At 41.1% G+C, this 18,226-nt stretch overlaps 1 protein-coding gene across 1 annotated transcript in view; it reads left to right on the plus strand.

Moving 5' to 3' along the window:
* LOC135572390 (adhesive plaque matrix protein-like) overlaps positions 1-5,695 on the plus strand; it is a 35,233-nt gene extending 29,538 nt beyond the window's left edge. Inside the window, exon 3 of the mRNA XM_065020083.1 lies at positions 3,522-5,695. Coding sequence (XP_064876155.1) covers positions 3,522-5,695 — 2,174 coding nt within the window. The remainder of the gene's footprint in view (positions 1-3,521) is intronic.
* The last annotated feature ends 12,531 nt before the right edge of the window (positions 5,696-18,226 follow it).

Raw genomic sequence — 18,226 nt, forward strand, 5'->3', positions numbered from 1 at the left:
TTTATCTGCCAGGGTCCGAAGATGCTGCATGTGCACTGTAGTGTTCTGAGCTCTGATTGGATACGTGGCAAAGAGGGACATTTTCTTTTGGAAATGCAGACTTAATTTGACGAGCAGTGACACCTGACCATCAAAAGGTAGACACATTTCTAACAAACTAGGAAAGTATCTTCATGATGGTACTACAGTATTATCCCTCTTCAATACCACTCCATTCAACCCATGCAATCTCACAAACATAAAGTACACATTTAAAAATACTTATGAGCGACACACACTGACATGTATGCACACACACAACCTATCTCTCTCTTTATTTTGTAACCGCTAATCTATAACTTCTCTTCTTTTAATAATAAACAGTACATATACAAAGCCTTCACCGAGCACTATCAAAACAAACAAGTAAACAAAACCACGTTGTAACACTGTCGTTGGTAAGGCAGCACGGGGGCACTGGGGTCGATCACCATGGAGACAGAGGGACGCGTTGCACCGCAGCCGGCTCTGGGGGTTGGTCTGACGGAGCCAGATGCACACTGGGATATTGTACGTTCTACCTGCTTGGGTGACAAATGGTGTTCATGGGTCACTTCAAAAACAGGGAGGGAGAAAGTAGTGAAAATGTTCTCAAAGTGAATTAAAATGAGTTATTATTAGCCTGTGCCAGTCAGATTACCATCATGGGGAACTGGACTTCTTATTTTCCTTGTAGGGGAAACCTGTGGTTAGGACAGAAATGTAATGTTAAAGAGCAACTGCCCCTAAAAAACAACTTCTCCTTTAGAAAACAGCATATGGTGGCATCGATATGAGTCAGAAACATTTATTCTACTTTTAAAAACTGACGTGACACCCACATCAAACCACACCCCTAAACCAAGCCACGCCCCGAAATCAAACCCCGAAACCAAGCCACACCCCGAAACCCCTGAACCAAGCCACACCCTGAAATCAAGCCACACCCCTAAACCAGGCCACACCCCTAAACCAGGCCACGTTTGAACTCAGTCATGGCTGCTAGCATTTTTTTATGAACCAAATCTAAAAGGAGGCCAAACCAGAATGTTCAGCCAACCTTTAAGATTCTGCATCATTTAAGGCAGACAGACACTGGGCACTCAAGCTGAAAAACAATGGTCTGGTCCAGAAACAAACCCTAGAGTGCAATACAAAAATCTGCCCACAAGTCTTTGCTGAGTACGAGAACCTCTTTCAGCAAACCTTTCTAATACAGTCTGTTGGTGACTTTCGGTGTCATGACAACTACAAAAGCAGCGCCACCAACAGCACATCTTGTAACAGTCTTCTCAGAGTGACACAGGATCTATCATATGTTTGATATAGGACAAATGATAATACAGGTTTATTTTAACTCTATTTAACCTGGTAGGCCAGTTGAGAACAAGTTCTCAATAACAACTGCAACCTGGCCAAGATGAAGCAAAGCAGTGCGACACAAACAACAACACAGAGTTTCACATAAACAAACGTACAGTCAATAACAATAGAAAAATGTATATACAGTGTGTGCAAATGGAGTGAGGAGGTAAGGCAATAAATAGACCATAGTAGCCAAGTAATTACAATTGAGAAAATTAACACTGGAGTGATATATGTGCAGATGATGATGGTGTGCAAGTAGAAATACTGGTGTGCAAAAGAGAATTTAAAAAATAAAAACAATATAGGGATGAGGTAGGTAGTTGGATGGACTATTTACAGATGGGTTATGTACAGCAGCAGCAATTGGTTAGCTGCTCAGATAGCTGATGCTTAAAGTTAGTGAGGGAGATATAAGTCTCCAACTTCAGCGATTTTTGCAGTTCGTTCCAGTCATTGGCAGCAGAGAACTGGAAGGAGAGGTGGCCAAAGGAGGTGTTGGCTTTGGGGATGACCAGTGAGATATACCTGCTGGAGCGCGTGCTACGGGTGGGTGTGGTTATGGTGACCAGTGAGCTGAGATAAGGCGGAGATTTACCTAGCAGACTTGTAGATGACCTGGTGCCAGTGGGTCTGGCGACGAATACGTAGCGAGGACCAGCCAACGAGAGCATACAGGTCGCAATGGTGGGTGGTATATGAGGCTTTGGTGACAAAACAGATGGCACTGTGATAGACTACATCCAGTTTGCTGAGTAGAGTGCTGGAGGCTATTTTGTAAATGACATCGCCGATGTAATTGACAAAATAAGCTGTGAACTTACAGTAGATGTTTACATACACACGGCAGGTCTCCATAAGTTAGTGTTATCTAGAATGCTATCAGTGACAATCTCAACAGGGAAGCTGTATTTACACTGAAGAGCGCAAAAAGAGAGGGGGTGGGGCATGTAATCAGTAATGGCATACTCGCAACAGTATTGTGTTTTGTCTGTAATAGTAGCTATAGTCTGTTGTTTTGTCTGTAATAGTAGCTATAGTCTGTTGTTTTGTCTGTAATAGTAGCTATAGTCTGTTGTTTTGTCTGTAATAGTAGCTATAGTCTGTTGTTTTGTCTGTAATAGTAGCTATAGTCTGTTGTTTTGTCTGTAATAGTAGCTATAGTCTGTTGTTTTGTCTCTAATAGTAGCTATAGTCTGTTGTTTTGTCTGTAATAGTAGCTATAGTCTGTTGTTTTGTCTGTAATGGTAGTAAACCAAACAATGATGGTTCAATGCCCTCTTGTCCAGGTATTTTAGACATCAGGAAGCAATCTGTGAGTTTGTTTACTGGACTGCAGTGCTGCTAAAGGCAATTGAAGACTGATTGAGGCATTCCAGCTGTTGTTGGTTGGCTAGCTAGCTACTTCACCCCACGTTGACAGTTGAAGACTGATTGTGGCATTCCAGCTGTTGTTGGTTGGCTAGCTAGCTACTTCACCCCACGTTGACAGTTGAAGACTGATTGAGGCATTCCAGCTGTTGTTGGTTGGCTAGCTAGCTACTTCACCCCACGTTGACAGTTGAAGACTGATTGAGGCATTCCAGCTGTTGTTGGTTGGCTAGCTAGCTACTTCACCCCACGTTGACAGTTGAAGACTGATTGTGGCATTCCAGCTGTTGTTGGTTGGCTAGCTAGCTACTTCACCCCACGTTGACAGTTGAAGACTGATTGAGGCATTCCAGCTGTTGTTGGTTGGCTAGCTAGCTACTTCACCCCACGTTGACAGTTGAAGACTGATTGAGGCATTCCAACTGTTGTTGGATGGCTAGCTAGCTACTTCACCCCACGTTGACAGTTGTACGTTCTAGTGACAATAACATGGTAAACCATTTGTCAGACATCAGAACACTCAAGAGTGTGGGAGTGGCTAACAAGCTGTGGCATGGTTTGAAAACCAGGCATTGCTTGCAAGCCAGCCTACATGGAGCAGAAAACAGCTTGCTGAATTGCAAACATTTAATTATTTATTTATTTATCAAAGTTATTTTTTCTCTCTCCCATAAACATACAAACAAAAAATAAATGAAATATTGTACAGCATAAAAACATTGAGCATCACATCCAGACATATCCTCAAACATAGCACACATACACAGTTCACAAGCTCCAGTACAGAACTAAATGGGTTCACAAGCTTCAATACAGAACTAAATGGGTTCACAAGCTCCAGTACAGAACTAAACGGGTTCACAAGCTCCAGTACAGAAATAAACGGGTTCACAAGCTCCAGTACAGAACTAAACGGGTTCACAAGCTCCAGTACAGAACTAAACGGGTTCACAAGCTCCAGTACAGAACTAAATGGGTTCACAAGCTCCAGTACAGAACTAAATGGATTCACAAGCTCCAGTGCAGAACTAAACGGGTTCACAAGCTCCAGTGCAGAACTAAATGGATTCACAAGCTGCAGTACAGAACTAAACGGGTTCACAAGCTCCAGTACAGAACTAAATGGGTTCACAAGCTCCAGTACAGAACTAAATGGGTTCACAAGCTCCAGTACAGAACTAAATGGATTCACAAGCTCCAGTACAGAACTAAATGGATTCACAAGCTCCAGTGCAGAACTAAATGGGTTCACAAGCTGCAGTACAGAACTAAACGGGTTCACAAGCTGCAGTACAGAACTAAATGGGTTCAAAAGCTCCAGTACAGAACTAAATGGATTCACAAGCTCCAGTACAGAACTAAATGGGTTCACAAGCTGCAGTACAGAACTAAATGGGTTCACAAGCTGCAGTACAGAACTAAACGGGTTCACAAGCTCCAGTACAGAACTAAATGGGTTCACAAGCTCCAGTACAGAACTAAACGGGTTCACAAGCTCCAGTACAGAACTAAACGGGTTCACAAGCTCCAGTACAGAACTAAACGGGTTCACAAGCTGCAGTACAGAACTAAACGGGTTCACAAGCTGCAGTACAGAACTAAATGGGTTCACAAGCTGCAGTACAGAACTAAATGGGTTCACAAGCTGCAGTACAGAACTAAACGGGTTCACAAGCTGCAGTACAGAACTAAATGGGTTCACAAGCTGCAGTACAGAACTAAATGGGTTCACAAGCTGCAGTACAGAACTAAACGGGTTCACAAGCTGCAGTACAGAACTAAATGGGTTCACAAGCTGCAGTACAGAACTAAATGGGTTCACAAGCTGCAGTACAGAACTAAACGGGCTCACAAGCTCCAGTACAGACCTAAATGGATTCACAAGCTCCAGTGCAGAACTAAATGGGTTCACAAGCTCCAGTACAGAACTAAATGGGTTCACAAGCTCCTATACAGAACTAAACGGGTTCACAAGCTCCAATACAGAACTAAACGGGTTCACAAGCTCCAATACAGAAGTAAACGGGTTCACAACCTGCAGTACAGAACTAAATGGGTTCACAAGCTCCAGTACAGAACTAAATGGGTTCACAAGCTCCAGTACAGAACTAAATGGGTTCACAAGCTCCAGTACAGAACTAAATGGGTTCACAAGCTCCAGTACAGAACTAAATGGGTTCACAAGCTGCAGTACAGAACTAAACGGGTTCACAAGCTCCAGTACAGAACTAAATGGATTCACAAGCTCCAGTACAGAACTAAACGGGTTCACAAGCTCCAGTACAGAACTAAACGGGTTCACAAGCTCCAGTACAGAACTAAATGGGTTCACAAGCTCCAGTACAGAACTAAATGGATTCACAAGCTCCAGTACAGAACTAAATGGGTTCACAAGCTCCAGTGCAGAACTAAATGGGTTCACAAGCTGCAGTACAGAACTAAATGGGTTCACAAGCTCCAGTACAGAACTAAATGGGTTCACAAGCTCCAGTACAGAACTAAATGGGTTCACAAGCTCCAGTGCAGAACTAAATGGGTTCACAAGCTCCAGTGCAGTACTAAACGGGTTCACAAGCTCCAGTACAGAACTAAATGGATTCACAAGCTCCAGTACAGAACTAAATGGGTTCACAAGCTGCAGTACAGAACTAAATGGGTTCACAAGCTCCAGTACAGAACTAAATGGATTCACAAGCTCCAGTACAGAACTAAATGGGTTCACAAGCTCCAGTACAGAACTAAATGGGTTCACAAGCTCCAGTGCAGAACTAAACGGGTTCACAAGCTCCAGTACAGAAGTAAATGGATTCACAAGCTCCAGTACAGAACTAAACGGGTTCACAAGCTCCAGTACAGAACTAAACGGGTTCACAAGCTGCAGTACAGAACTAAATGGGTTAACAAGCTCCAGTACAGAACTAAACAGGTTCACAAGCTCTAGTACAGAACTAAACGGGTTCACAAGCTCCAGTACAGAACTAAATGGATTCACAAGCTCCAGTGCAGAACTAAATGGATTCACAAGCTCCAGTGCAGAACTAAATGGATTCACAAGCTGCAGTGCAGAACTAAATGGGTTCACAAGCATAAGTCATCACCTTCCAGTCTTAGAAACAACATGACCAATAAAACAGGTCCAGCTTCTAGACTTGTGGTTTCTTCCAGTGATCCTAGCAAGCATGTGTTCATAAGACGTTACCTCCAACATCGATTCTATCCACTGTTTCAGAGTAGGAGTGGCATTACACTTCCAAATTCTAAGGATTACTCTAACTGCTATAACCATACCAACAGTGGGGCGGCAGGGTAGCCTAGTGGTTAGAGCGTTGGACTAGTAACCGGAAGGTTGCAAGTTCAAATCCCTGAGCTGACAAGGTACAAATCTGTCGTTCTGTCCCTGAACAGGCAGTTAACCCACTGTTCCTAGGCCATCATTGAAAATAAGAATTTGTTCTTTACTAACTTGCCTAGTAAAATAAAGGTAAAAAATAAAAGTGATCAGTGCAAATTCCTCATTTGTTACATTAAGTAACTCTGTTTTATCACCCAAGAGACATATTCTCTGTGAAACTGGAATTGTTAACCCCAACCATTCCTCCAGATATTTCAAAACATCCTTCCAGAAAAGTAGCACTAATGTACATTCCCATATGTGTAAAAATGTCCCAGGGTATTTTTTGGCATTTCCAACACTGTTGGTCAGACCCCTGTTATGAAGCCTTGTTGGGGTCCAATAAAACCTATGTAGTATCTTATATTGAGTAAGTTTCCCCCTGGCTTCCCTTACGTTCCTCTCTGAGCTGGACGAGATGTTCAACCAAGCATCATCCTCAATTTCACACTTAAGGTCCATTTGCCATATTATTCTGAGGTTTTTACAGTCTACTCTGCAGATGACTATATATTGAGTAAAAAAAATGGCTGCTTTGTGTTTGGGTAATTCGAAATACTCCGCTATTGGTGTCACGTTCTGACCTTTATTTCCTGTGTTTGTATTTAGTTAGTATGGTCAGGGCGTGAGTTGGGTGGGCAGTCTATGTTTGTTTTTCTAGGTTTTGGGTATTTCTATGTTTCGGCCTAGTATGGTTCTCAATCAGAGGCAGGTGTCATTAGTTGTCTCTGATTGAGAATCATACTTAGGTAGCCTGGGTTTCACTGTGTGTTTGTGGGTGATTGTTCCTGTCTTTGTGTTTGCACCAGATGGGACTGTTTTAGGTTTTCTCACGTTTGTTGTTTTTGTTAGTTATCTCATGTGTAGTTTCTTTATAAATTAAAGAACATGAATAACCACCATGCTGCTTTTTGGTCCGCTTCTCTTTCACCAGAAAACCCTTACAATTGGGTTCTTTCCTGGATTTTGTTCCCTTCATTGTAAATACTTCCATTAATATCCCTCGTCTCCCACATGTTTTATTACCAGATCAGAGTAGGACATTAAAACCTCTCCATTATACAGATCACCTATAAATCCCCCCCTCATTAACCTAGATACAATATCCCATAATGACAAAGAAAAAACAGGTTTTTAGAAATATTTTATAATTTATTAAAATCACATTTACATGAGTATTCTGACCCTTTATTCAGTACTTTGTTGAAGCACCTTTGGCAGCGATTACAGCATAGATTCTTCTTGGGTATGACGCTACAACCTTGGCACACCTGTATTTGGGGAGTTTCTCCCATTCTTCTCTGCAGATCCTCTCAAGCTCTGTCAGGTTGGAAGGGGAGCATTACGGCACAGCTATTTCCAGGTCTCTCCAGAGATGTTCGATTGGTTTCAAGTCCGGGCTCTGGCTGGGCCACTCAAGGACATTCAGAGACTTGTCCCAAAGCCACTCCTGCGTTGTCTTGGCTGTGTGCTTAGTGTCCTTGTCCTGTTGGAAGGTGAACCTTCGTCCCAGTCTGAGGTCCTGGCTCTCTGGAGCAGGTTTTCATCAAGGATCTCTCTGAACTTTCTCCGTTCATCTTTAGTCTCCCAGTCCCTGCCACTGAAAAACACCCCCACAGCATGATGCTGCCACCAACATGCTTCACTGTAGGGATGGTGCCAGGTTTCCTCCAGATGTGTCGCTTGGTATTCAGGCCAAAGAGTTCAATCTTGGTTTCATCAGACCAGAGAATCTTGTTTCTCATGGTTTGGGAGTCTTTAGTTGCCTTTAAGGCAAACTCCAAGAACGCTGTCATGTGCCTTTTACTGAGGAGTGTCTTCCGTCTGGCCACTCTAACATAAAGGCCTGATTGGGGGAGTGCTGCACAGATGGTTATCCTTCTGGAAGGTTCTCCCATCAGAGGAACTCTGGAGCTCTGTCAGAGTGACCATCGGGTTCTTGGTCACCTCCCTGACCAAGGCACTTCTCCCACGATTGCTCAGTTTGGCTGTGAGGCCAGCTCTAGAAAGAGTCTTGGGGGTTCCAAACAGCTTCCCTTTAAGGATGATGGAGGTCACTGTGTTCTTAGGGACCTTCAATGCTGCAGACATTTTTTGGTACCCTTCCCCAGATCTGTGCCTCGACACAATCCTGTCTTGGAGTTCTAAGGCCAAATCCTTCAACCTCATGGCTTGGTTTTTGCTCTGACATGCACTGTCAACTGTGGGACCTTACCTTATATAGACAGGTGTGTGTCTTTCCAAATCATGTCCAATCAATTGCATTTACCACAGGTGGACTCCAATCAAGTTGTGGAAACATCTCAAGGATGATCAATGGAAACAGGATGCACCTGAGCTCAATTTCGAGTCTCATAGCAAAGGGGCTGAATGCTTATGTAAGTAAGGTATCTCAGGTTTTTATTTTTAAGAAATTTGCACAAAAAAATAAAAACCTGTTTTTGCTTTGTCATTATCAGGTATTGTGTGTAGATTGCTGAGGATTTAAAAAAAATATTGAATCCATTTTTAATCCATCTGTAACGTAACAAAATGTGGAAAAAGTCAAGGGGTCTGAATACTTTCCAACGGCACTGTAATTAAATTGTGGGATCACAACCATTTAACTTCTTGCGTCGAGCCATCCCGGATCCGGTATCGTGACTACAGCTTCAAGCTCATTACCATAACGCAACGTTAACTATTCATGAAAATCGCAAATGAAATGAAATTAATCTATTTGCTCTCAAGCTTAGCCTTTTGTTAACAACACTGTCATCTCAGATTTTCAAAATATGCTTTTGAACCATAGCTAAACAACCATTTGTGTAACAGTATTGATAGAGGCATAATCCTACGCTAGGCTATTTCAGCATGCAACATTTTCCACAAAAAACAGAAAAGCATTCAAATAAAATCATTTACCTTTGAAGAACTTCGGATGTTTTCAATTAGGAGACTCTCAGATAGCAAATGTTCAGTTTTTCCTGAAAGATTATTTGTTTAGGACAAATCGCTCCGTTTTCTGCGTCACGTTTAGCTACGGAAAAAAACCTGTATCCAGGATTGTGTAAATCTATCCGCAAGCTCATTAGCATAACACAACGTTAACCATTCATGAAAATCGCAAATGAAATTAAATGAATCTATTTGCTCTCAAGCTTAGCCTTTTGTTAACAACACTGTCATCTCAGATTTTCAAAATATGCTTTTGAACCATAGCTAAACAAGCATTTGTGTAACAGTATTAGTATTAGTATTAGCCTAGCATAGGATTATGCCTCTATTTCAGAATGCAACATTTTCCACAAAAACCAGAAAATAATTCAAATGAAATAATTTACCTTTGAAGAACTTCAGATGTTTTCAATGAGGAGACTCTGTTAGATAGCAAATGTTCCGTTTTTACAAAAAATATTATTTGTGTCTACTAATCGCTCCGTTTTGTTCATCACGTTTGGTTAAGGAAAAAAAATAACAATAAGTCATTAAAACGCAAACTTTCTTCCAAATTAACTCCATAATATCGACAGAAACCAAACCGATGTTTAGAATCAATCCTCAAGGTGTTTTTCACATATCTATCGACGATAAAATCCATCGTGGCATTTTACTTTCTCTTCTGAAGAAATGGAACGCGCATGGACCTACAGATTACGCACACAGGACACCGGGCCGGACACCAGGTAAATGTAGTCTCTTATGGTCAATCTTCCAATGATATGCCTACAAACACGTCACAATGCTGCAGACACCTTGGGGAATAGACAGAAAGCGCAGGCTCATTCCTGGCGCATTCACAGCCATATAAGGAGACATTGGAACACAGCGCCTTCAGAATCTGGGGCATTTCCTGTATGAAACTTCATCTTGGTTTCGCCTGTTGCATTAGTTCTGGGGCACTCACAGATAATATCTTTGCAGTTTTGGAGACGTCAGAGTTTTGTCTTTCCAAGGCTGTCAATTCCATGCATAGTCGAGCATCTTTTCATGACAAAATATTGCGCTTAAAACGGGCACGTCTTTTTATCCAATAATGACACAGCGCCCCCATAGGTTGAAGAGGTTAAATCATGTTGATCTTTCCCCATAAAATAAAGTTTGATATTTTCCCGTTTAAAAAAAAATCTTGACTAGTAGTGGCATTTTTTTTTGCCATATCACTTCCTCCAAATATTTACTCAATTTAATACCCAAATGTTTCATCCCAGTAGGAACACATTTTAAATAAAAATGGGGTAAGAGTGACATATGACAGTAATTGGCATTGCTTCCGACTTATTCCAATTCATTTTGTAGCCTGACATACTAGAATAGGATTCAATAGAAGTAAGTAATGGTGGTACAGACTGAAGAGGATCAGAGATCAGCAGTAGAATATCATCTGCATACATAGGCAGCTTGTGTTCTTTTCCTCCTTCATGTACACCCCTGATTTCTGGATCTGTTCTTATCATTGTCGCAAGAGGCTCTAAAACTATGGTAAACAAGAGAGGGGAGAGCGAGCAACCCTGCCTTGTGCCTTTAGAAAGACTTTAAAAAAAGAGACATAATTCCATTGGTAAGTACTGTTGTTTTAGGATTGGAATAGAGGACCCCTTCCCCTTTACAAAAGTCAGGTCCAAAACCCAATTTTCCCAGGGTTCTTAAGAGAAAAGCCCACTCTACCCTATCAAATTACTTCTCAGCATCTTTTTATTTATTTAGTTTTATTTAACCTTTATCTAAGGAGACAGCAGCCGCGGGAACTATATTTGAGCGGTTTAACAACATGAAAAGTAGGAGCCTCCTCATATTATCAGTTGAGGTCCTGTTCTTAATCAGTCCTACTAGGTCACTATGTATGATATTAGGTAGTGCCTTCTCTAAGCGTATCGCTTAGGAGGCTGATAGCTCTAAAATTCATAGATTCTGTAGTATATCTATCCTTTTTAGGGGTCAGCGATATCAAAGCCTCATTATTTATTTAATGTTACCTTTATTTAACTAGGCAAGCCAGTTAAGAACAAATTCTTATTTTCAATGACAGCCTAGGAACAGTGGGTTAACTGCCTGTTCAGGGGCAGAACGACAGATTTGTACCTTGTCAGCTCAGGGATTTGAACATGAAACCTTTCGGTTACTAGTCCAACCCTCTAACCACTAGGCTACCCTGCCGCCCGGTGTCCGGAAAGAGACGTTTTTAATGCTTCTTGGTAAACCACTGTCAACACAGGTACAATAAAGGTGACTTCCCTGCTTTCATAAATAAAATGGCGGCTCTAAACTCCTCTTTTGTTATAGTTCAGTCCAGGTCCTCTGATAATCCAGGTAATTCTATACCAGACCAAAAAAAGTATCCATATCTATGGGGCTGAACAGGAGGATGTATAGAAATCTTCATAAAAACATTGAAACACACGGTTTATGTCTTTGGATGGGGTCTCCATCTCATTGCCCTTCTTAATTGCTGGAATAACGTTAGAAGTGTTTTTCATTTTTAGTTGTCTTGCTAGTAGCCTGCCTTTCTTCTCACCTCCCTCATTAAAACGGGTCTAAACTGAGCACATTCTGCCTTTCTTCTCACCTCCCTCATTAAAACGGGTCTAAACAGAGCATATTTTGCCTTTCTTCTCACCTCCCTCATTAACATGGGTCTAAACAGAGCACATTCTGCCTTTCTTCTCACCTCCCTCATTAAAACGGGTCTAAACAGAGCATATTCTGCTTCTCACCTCCCTCATTAAAACGGGTCTAAACAGAGCACATTCTGCCTTTCTTCTCACCTCCCTCATTAAAACGGGTCTAAACAGAGCATATTCTGCCTTTCTTCTCACCTCCCTCATTAAAACGAGTCTAAACAGAGCACATTCTGCCTTTCTTCTCACCTCCCTCATTAAAATGGGTCTAAACAGAGCACATTCTGCCTTTCTTCTCACCTCCCTCATTAAAACGGGTCTAAACAGAGCACATTCTGCCTTTCTTCTCACCTCCCTCATTAAAACGGGTCTAAACAGAGCATATTCTGCCTTTCTTCTCACCTCCCTCATTAAAACGGGTCTAAACAGAGCACATTCTGCCTTTCTTCTCACCTCCCTCATTAAAACGGGTCTAAACAGAGCACATTCTGCCTTTCTTCCCACCTCCCTCATTAAAACGGGTCTAAACAGAGCATATTCTGCTTCTCACCTCCCTCATTAAAACGGGTCTAAACAGAGCACATTCTGCCTTTCTTCTCACCTCCCTCATTAAAACGGGTCTAAACAGAGCACATTCTGCCTTTCTTCTCACCTCCCTCATTAAAACGGGTCTAAACAGAGCACATTCTGCCTTTCTTCTCACCTCCCTCATTAAAACGGGTCTAAACAGAGCACATTCTGCCTTTCTTCTCACCTCCCTCATTAAAACGGGTCTAAACAGAGCATATTCTGCTTCTCACCTCCCTCATTAAAACGGGTCTAAACAGAGCACATTCTGCCTTTCTTCTCACCTCCCTCATTAAAACGGGTCTAAACAGAGCATATTCTGCTTCTCACCTCGCTCATTAAAACGGGTCTAAACAGAGCACATTCTGCTTCTCACCTCGCTCATTAAAACGGGTCTAAACAGAGCATATTCTGCCTTTTTGTTATACATTTCATGCAACTGAAATGTAAATGTGCAGGCAGTTTTAAATGTGTGAAATCTGTGAAATTTCTTGCCAAACCACATCTGTTTCTAATCTTTTTACTGCGTCACCTCTTCTCTCTTCTTTTTAGACAAGTTAGTTTCCCTCTAATATGTGCTTTAGAGGTTCTCCATTCTGTGGAAACCTCTTCAGTTGAGCCTATGTCGATCTCAAAAAAAGGATCTAAGATCATCTGCTAGTGATCGGGCTAAATATCTCATCTTGTAATAGCATGGTGTTGAGTCTAAATCTACGCTTTCTCACGTTTTCACAGTTGATATCAACATGTAACTCTACTATAGCATGATCTGTGAGGGCAATGGGCCCAATCTTGCAATCAATATTCATTAATAACCATGAAATGAGATATCAAGAAGAAATCTATTCTGTCGCGTGTGCCAGTGGGAGATAAAAGGTATGTTCTCTATCATTAGGATGGACTAATCTCCATATGTATGTAAGGCCCATATATTCTGCTAGCATATGTATTACAAGTCTATCCTTTGGCGTAAAGTTGACTGTAGATGTACTTCCATCAACAATATTGTCCATCACTAAAGTCTCCAGTGAGGATGATCTACCCTTCTATATTTCCTAGTATAAAGTTGACTTCATGCCCCCCAAAAATCAGACTCCTCCTTTTTTGGGAGAATATATATACGTTGCATAACACTACCTGAATCCCATTTATAAAGATCCTCAATGTAGATAAGCCTGCCAAACTCATCAGAGTGTTGCTTCAACATTACAAAATTAAGTATTTTGCCGATCAGAATGATCCCCAGATTTAGTTTGGAATGAAATGAGCTATGATACCCTTCTGCAACCAAGCCTTCTCTAACTTCAGTGCCTCTGTATCTGTTAAATGGGATTCCTGTATGAACACAATATACGCCTGTTTTGATTTTAAATATGTCAATCTTTTCCTCTTCACTTGGTACCCACAACCATTTATGTTCCAAGAGATGTTTAAATAACCATTAGCCACATTTGCTCTGAGTAGTTATAGCCTGTGAGCAGTGCTTCCGCTATACAATAAAACAGTGTAAATAAATGAAGAAAACCAATCTCAAAATAAAACAAAGCAACTAGGAATGTAACGTTTCTTCTCAATGAGTCAATCATCACAGAACTGTCTTTGACGCTGCAGAAGAGAACCTGCAGTCTCAACTCAAAATTTCTAATGGTCCGTGAGGTGCTTGAAAGATTAAATTAGCAACACTCTCCCAGAGTCGCACAAACACAGACTACCTTCATTTGTATTGCAAACGGCATACAATTCAACGTGTATTTGACCTTGTTTCGTCTTCTTTATCGTTTTGGGGATACATGATCCCCTTTGGGATCACCCCCCATCCCCCCTGAGCTGTAATGTGGCGCAGGGAACGCAAGAAATAATCCTAAAAATATTTAACCTCCACAGAATCGCTTGAAAAATGGCTCAAATGAAAGATAAATAAGTTATTTATCTACCCAGCAAGTCAGATTTCTAAAATGTTTTACGGCGAAAACATAGCACATATTTATGTCCAACCACCACTGCATACATACCTCATTAGCATAGCCAAGTAGGAAAAAATATGCAATCAACAAACGCAGGATTAAAAGAAAAATCATTTCACTAACCTTTTGAAATCTTCATCAGATGACAGTAATATAACATGTTACACAGTACATTCATTTTTTTTTTCAATAATATGCAATATATATCCATAAATCTCTGTTTACAATTATGCATCGTTCAAAAAATGCTACTGCAATGTCAGGAGAAATAAAATAGCTCCGGCAGATAACGTCAGCAAACAAGGAATACACATCATAAACTTTGACTAAATATGCATGTTTTACATATGTATGGCAAGATAAACTTCTTCTAAATACAATCGCTATGTTACAATTATTTTTAACGTTACATTTTGCGTTCACTAGGCTATAATAGGGAGGCGGCGCTCCCATTTAGCATACTGACTCCTCTATCTTGGAGTCGACAGAAACCCAAAATGAAGACATAAATATTCCCTTACTGTGGCTGTTCTTCCATCAGAAGACCTGGAAGGGTTAATACTCACCAAGTTAGCATTCAGTTTTCAAGTCTGTGTCTTTCGGTTCTCAAACTAGCCACTTTTCGGTCCGAAATGTATGCAAATTTCAAGTGGATGCGCACCAAAACGTTGAAAGTATACATTATATTTCGAGTAAACTTGTCAAACTATGTTTATAATTAAGCCTTAACATGTTATAAAGGTCTACAGCAATCGTGAGGGCGAACAGAGAAACACACGTTGTTCCATCCTGAGGGAAAGAGAGAGAAATATCCCAGCTCGCATTGGTGAAACTTTTTTTTTGCGTCACCGGGACGTTTGGGCACGCTGAACGTCTCGTGAGCACGCGATTCTCACAGTTACACGCCTCATCGAAAGCAGGCTTCACGCTGAAGACGTAGAAACTGTTTCCATGGTTATAACTGCTTGGGAAGTGTGTATACGATGACGTTGAAGTGGTGGCAACTTTTTTCATTACAAGAGAGACTTTGGGAGAATGCATGCCCTGAGACTTCTGCTTTACATAGAGACAAAATTTAAACGGTTTTAGAAGCTTTAGAGTGTTTCCTATTCGATAATAATTTTTATATGCATATATTAGCAACTTTTGACAAAAATGTATCATGTTTTATATGGGTACCGAATTCCTCCAGAAGGGGCAGTATTCTGGGGTAGCCTTAACAGGTTTTAACTAGGCTAAACACCTTTCTTTAGCAATAATCTCTCTGCCTCCACGTTGTCCTTGAAAATTATTTTCTTTCCCTCCCAAGTAAAGTTATTTTTGTTTCTTCGCAGTTGCAAACTTCTTCCTCGTCATTGCCAGTTCCTTGGACAGGTCAGGTTGTAGATCATTGGAAGTGCAGGAGAACCGTTCTCGGGGGCCCCATTCTCGCCAGGCATGGTTAAGCTGCAATGGGTTCGTTCAATTTCAAATTCGTTCCTGTCGTCAAATCCAAATCCTTCTGCCATGATTTTCTGCAACACGGGATTAGTTTGCTCAAATAGATCCTTCAGATTTCTCCGGGTTGACGTGTTTTTCCATGTATTGGTGGGGGTATTCGGGAGGACTTGCTGTTGTTTGCTAATCGATGTGGCCTTCTGTGAATACCGCGTGTTAGGCTTGAAGAAGTTTTCAGCGTGTCGACATTCCAACAATGTCACTTTAGCGAGATGTTTCAAAAAGTAAATTATTTTTTATATTAAACTTTACTTCAAGTCAAATATTTTAAGACAAAAATTAAAGTGTATGCCGTTAAATTTCAGTATTCACATGCAGGTATTAGGAGCTCGCTAATGTTCTGCCATCTTTTTCGGCGGTCCCACGTCAATTTAAAAAATATATATATATCTATCAATCAGATAAAGTTCTCAATTCCTTACCTCACCAGTTGGGAAAGAGTGCTTGGTCCTGCAAACAAATAACAGATTGAAAAATATTATTTGCAACATTTCTCATTAGCTGGCTAGCCAAATCACCAATTCAGGATTTTAAAACGGAGCTGTTCTTCAAAATTGACACATTCCCGAATTAACAATTAACTAGTTAGTTTATTATTATTTATTGATTTTTTATGTCTAACCAACTGGCGAGATCATGTGCTAGTGGCCTGTCAAAATCACACCCTCGGCATTGCACACCTCAATGATTGAATTTAACATTCATATGAAAGCCATTTGTTGAACATTTCAACATAATTTGTTGAATAAATAAACGTTGTACTTACATTTCATAAAGTTGTTTTTTAGTTATTCTTCTAGCTAGAAAGAGTTCACAGAAGAAAAAGCCGAATGAGAATGCCGAGATGTCATCACTGAATGAATGGATGGAGTCAACTTTCATCTGAAAAAGTTTGTGGATTGTAACACATCTACAGGCGGACAAATTTTCTAAACAATCTGTAAGCACTTATTGAATGCGCAAATGCACATTCCACAGTTGTAAATGTTAGGGATTTTGCTCACAAATCGTTCAACATTTGTTGAAATGTTTATACTATTTGTGTGCTATGTTTAATATATTTACAGATTTATTCGGGATATATGGTGAATATTTGTAAAATATATATTTACATATTCACGGATAATGGTTTAATTTAAAATGTTTTAACATATTTACGGATTATGGTTTTATTTATGAAATATTTGTATATATTCACAGATCCTAGTTTTATTTGTGAGTTATGTTGAATATATATGCATGGATCGTGGTAGACACTTACAGAATAAAGAAACAAACCCCACTCCTCACACATAACACACAACAGACTTGGTACAAAATAAAAGACAACTTCAACCAGATGGACAAACACAGTTTGTCTGTGTTGTGGCCCCAGTGGTGTAAAATACTAAGTAAAAATACTTTAAGTCGTACATAAGTCGTTTTTTAAGTATTTTAAATATTTTTTACAACTTTTTATTTTATTTCACTACATTCCTTAAGATAATATGTACTTTTAACTCCCATACATTTTCCCTCTCACCCAAAATAACAAAATATATTTCAAATGCTCAGGCAGGACATCAATGAGACCAAGCTGAGCAAATATGGTCCAATTTATGTACATTTACATTACATTTAAGTCATTTAGCAGACGCTCTTATCCAGAGCGACTTACAAATTGGTGCATTCACCTTATGACATCCAGTGGAACAGTAGTGCATCTAAATCTTTTAAGGGGGGTGAGAAGGATTACTTTATCCTATCCTAGGTATTCCTTAAAGAGGTGGGGTTTCAGGTGTCTCCGGAAGGTGGTGATTGACTCCGCTGTCCTGGCGTCGTGAGGGAGTTTGTTCCACCATTGGGGGGCCAGAGCAGCGAACAGTTTTGACTGGGCTGAGCGGGAACTGTACTTCCTCAGTGGTAGGGAGGCGAGCAGGCCAGAGGTGGATGAACGCAGTGCCCTTGTTTGGGTGTAGGGCCTGATCAGAGCCTGGAGGTACTGAGGTGCCGTTCCCCTCACAGCTCCGTAGGCAAGCACCATGGTCTTGTAGCGGATGCGAGCTTCAACTGGAAGCCAGTGGAGGGAGCGGAGGAGCGGGGTGACGTGAGAGAACTTGGGAAGGTTGAACACCAGACGGGCTGCGGCGTTCTGGATGAGTTGTAGGGGTTTAATGGCACAGGCAGGGAGCCCAGCCAACAGCGAGTTGCAGTAATCCAGACGGGAGATGACGAGTGCCTGGATTAGGACCTGCGCCGCTTCCTGTGTGAGGCAGGGTCGTACTCTGCGGATGTTGTAGAGCATGAACCTACAGGAACGGGCCACCGCCTTGATGTTAGTTGAGAACGACAGGGTGTTGTCCAGGATCACGCCAAGGTTCTTAGCGCTCTGGGAGGAGGACACAATGGAGTTGTCAACCGTGATGGCGAGATCATGGAACGGGCAGTCCTTCCCCGGGAGGAAGAGCAGCTCCGTC

The sequence above is a fragment of the Oncorhynchus nerka genome, linkage group LG7 (genome assembly GCF_034236695.1).
Source record: "Oncorhynchus nerka isolate Pitt River linkage group LG7, Oner_Uvic_2.0, whole genome shotgun sequence".
Taxonomy (NCBI): domain Eukaryota; kingdom Metazoa; phylum Chordata; class Actinopteri; order Salmoniformes; family Salmonidae; genus Oncorhynchus; species Oncorhynchus nerka.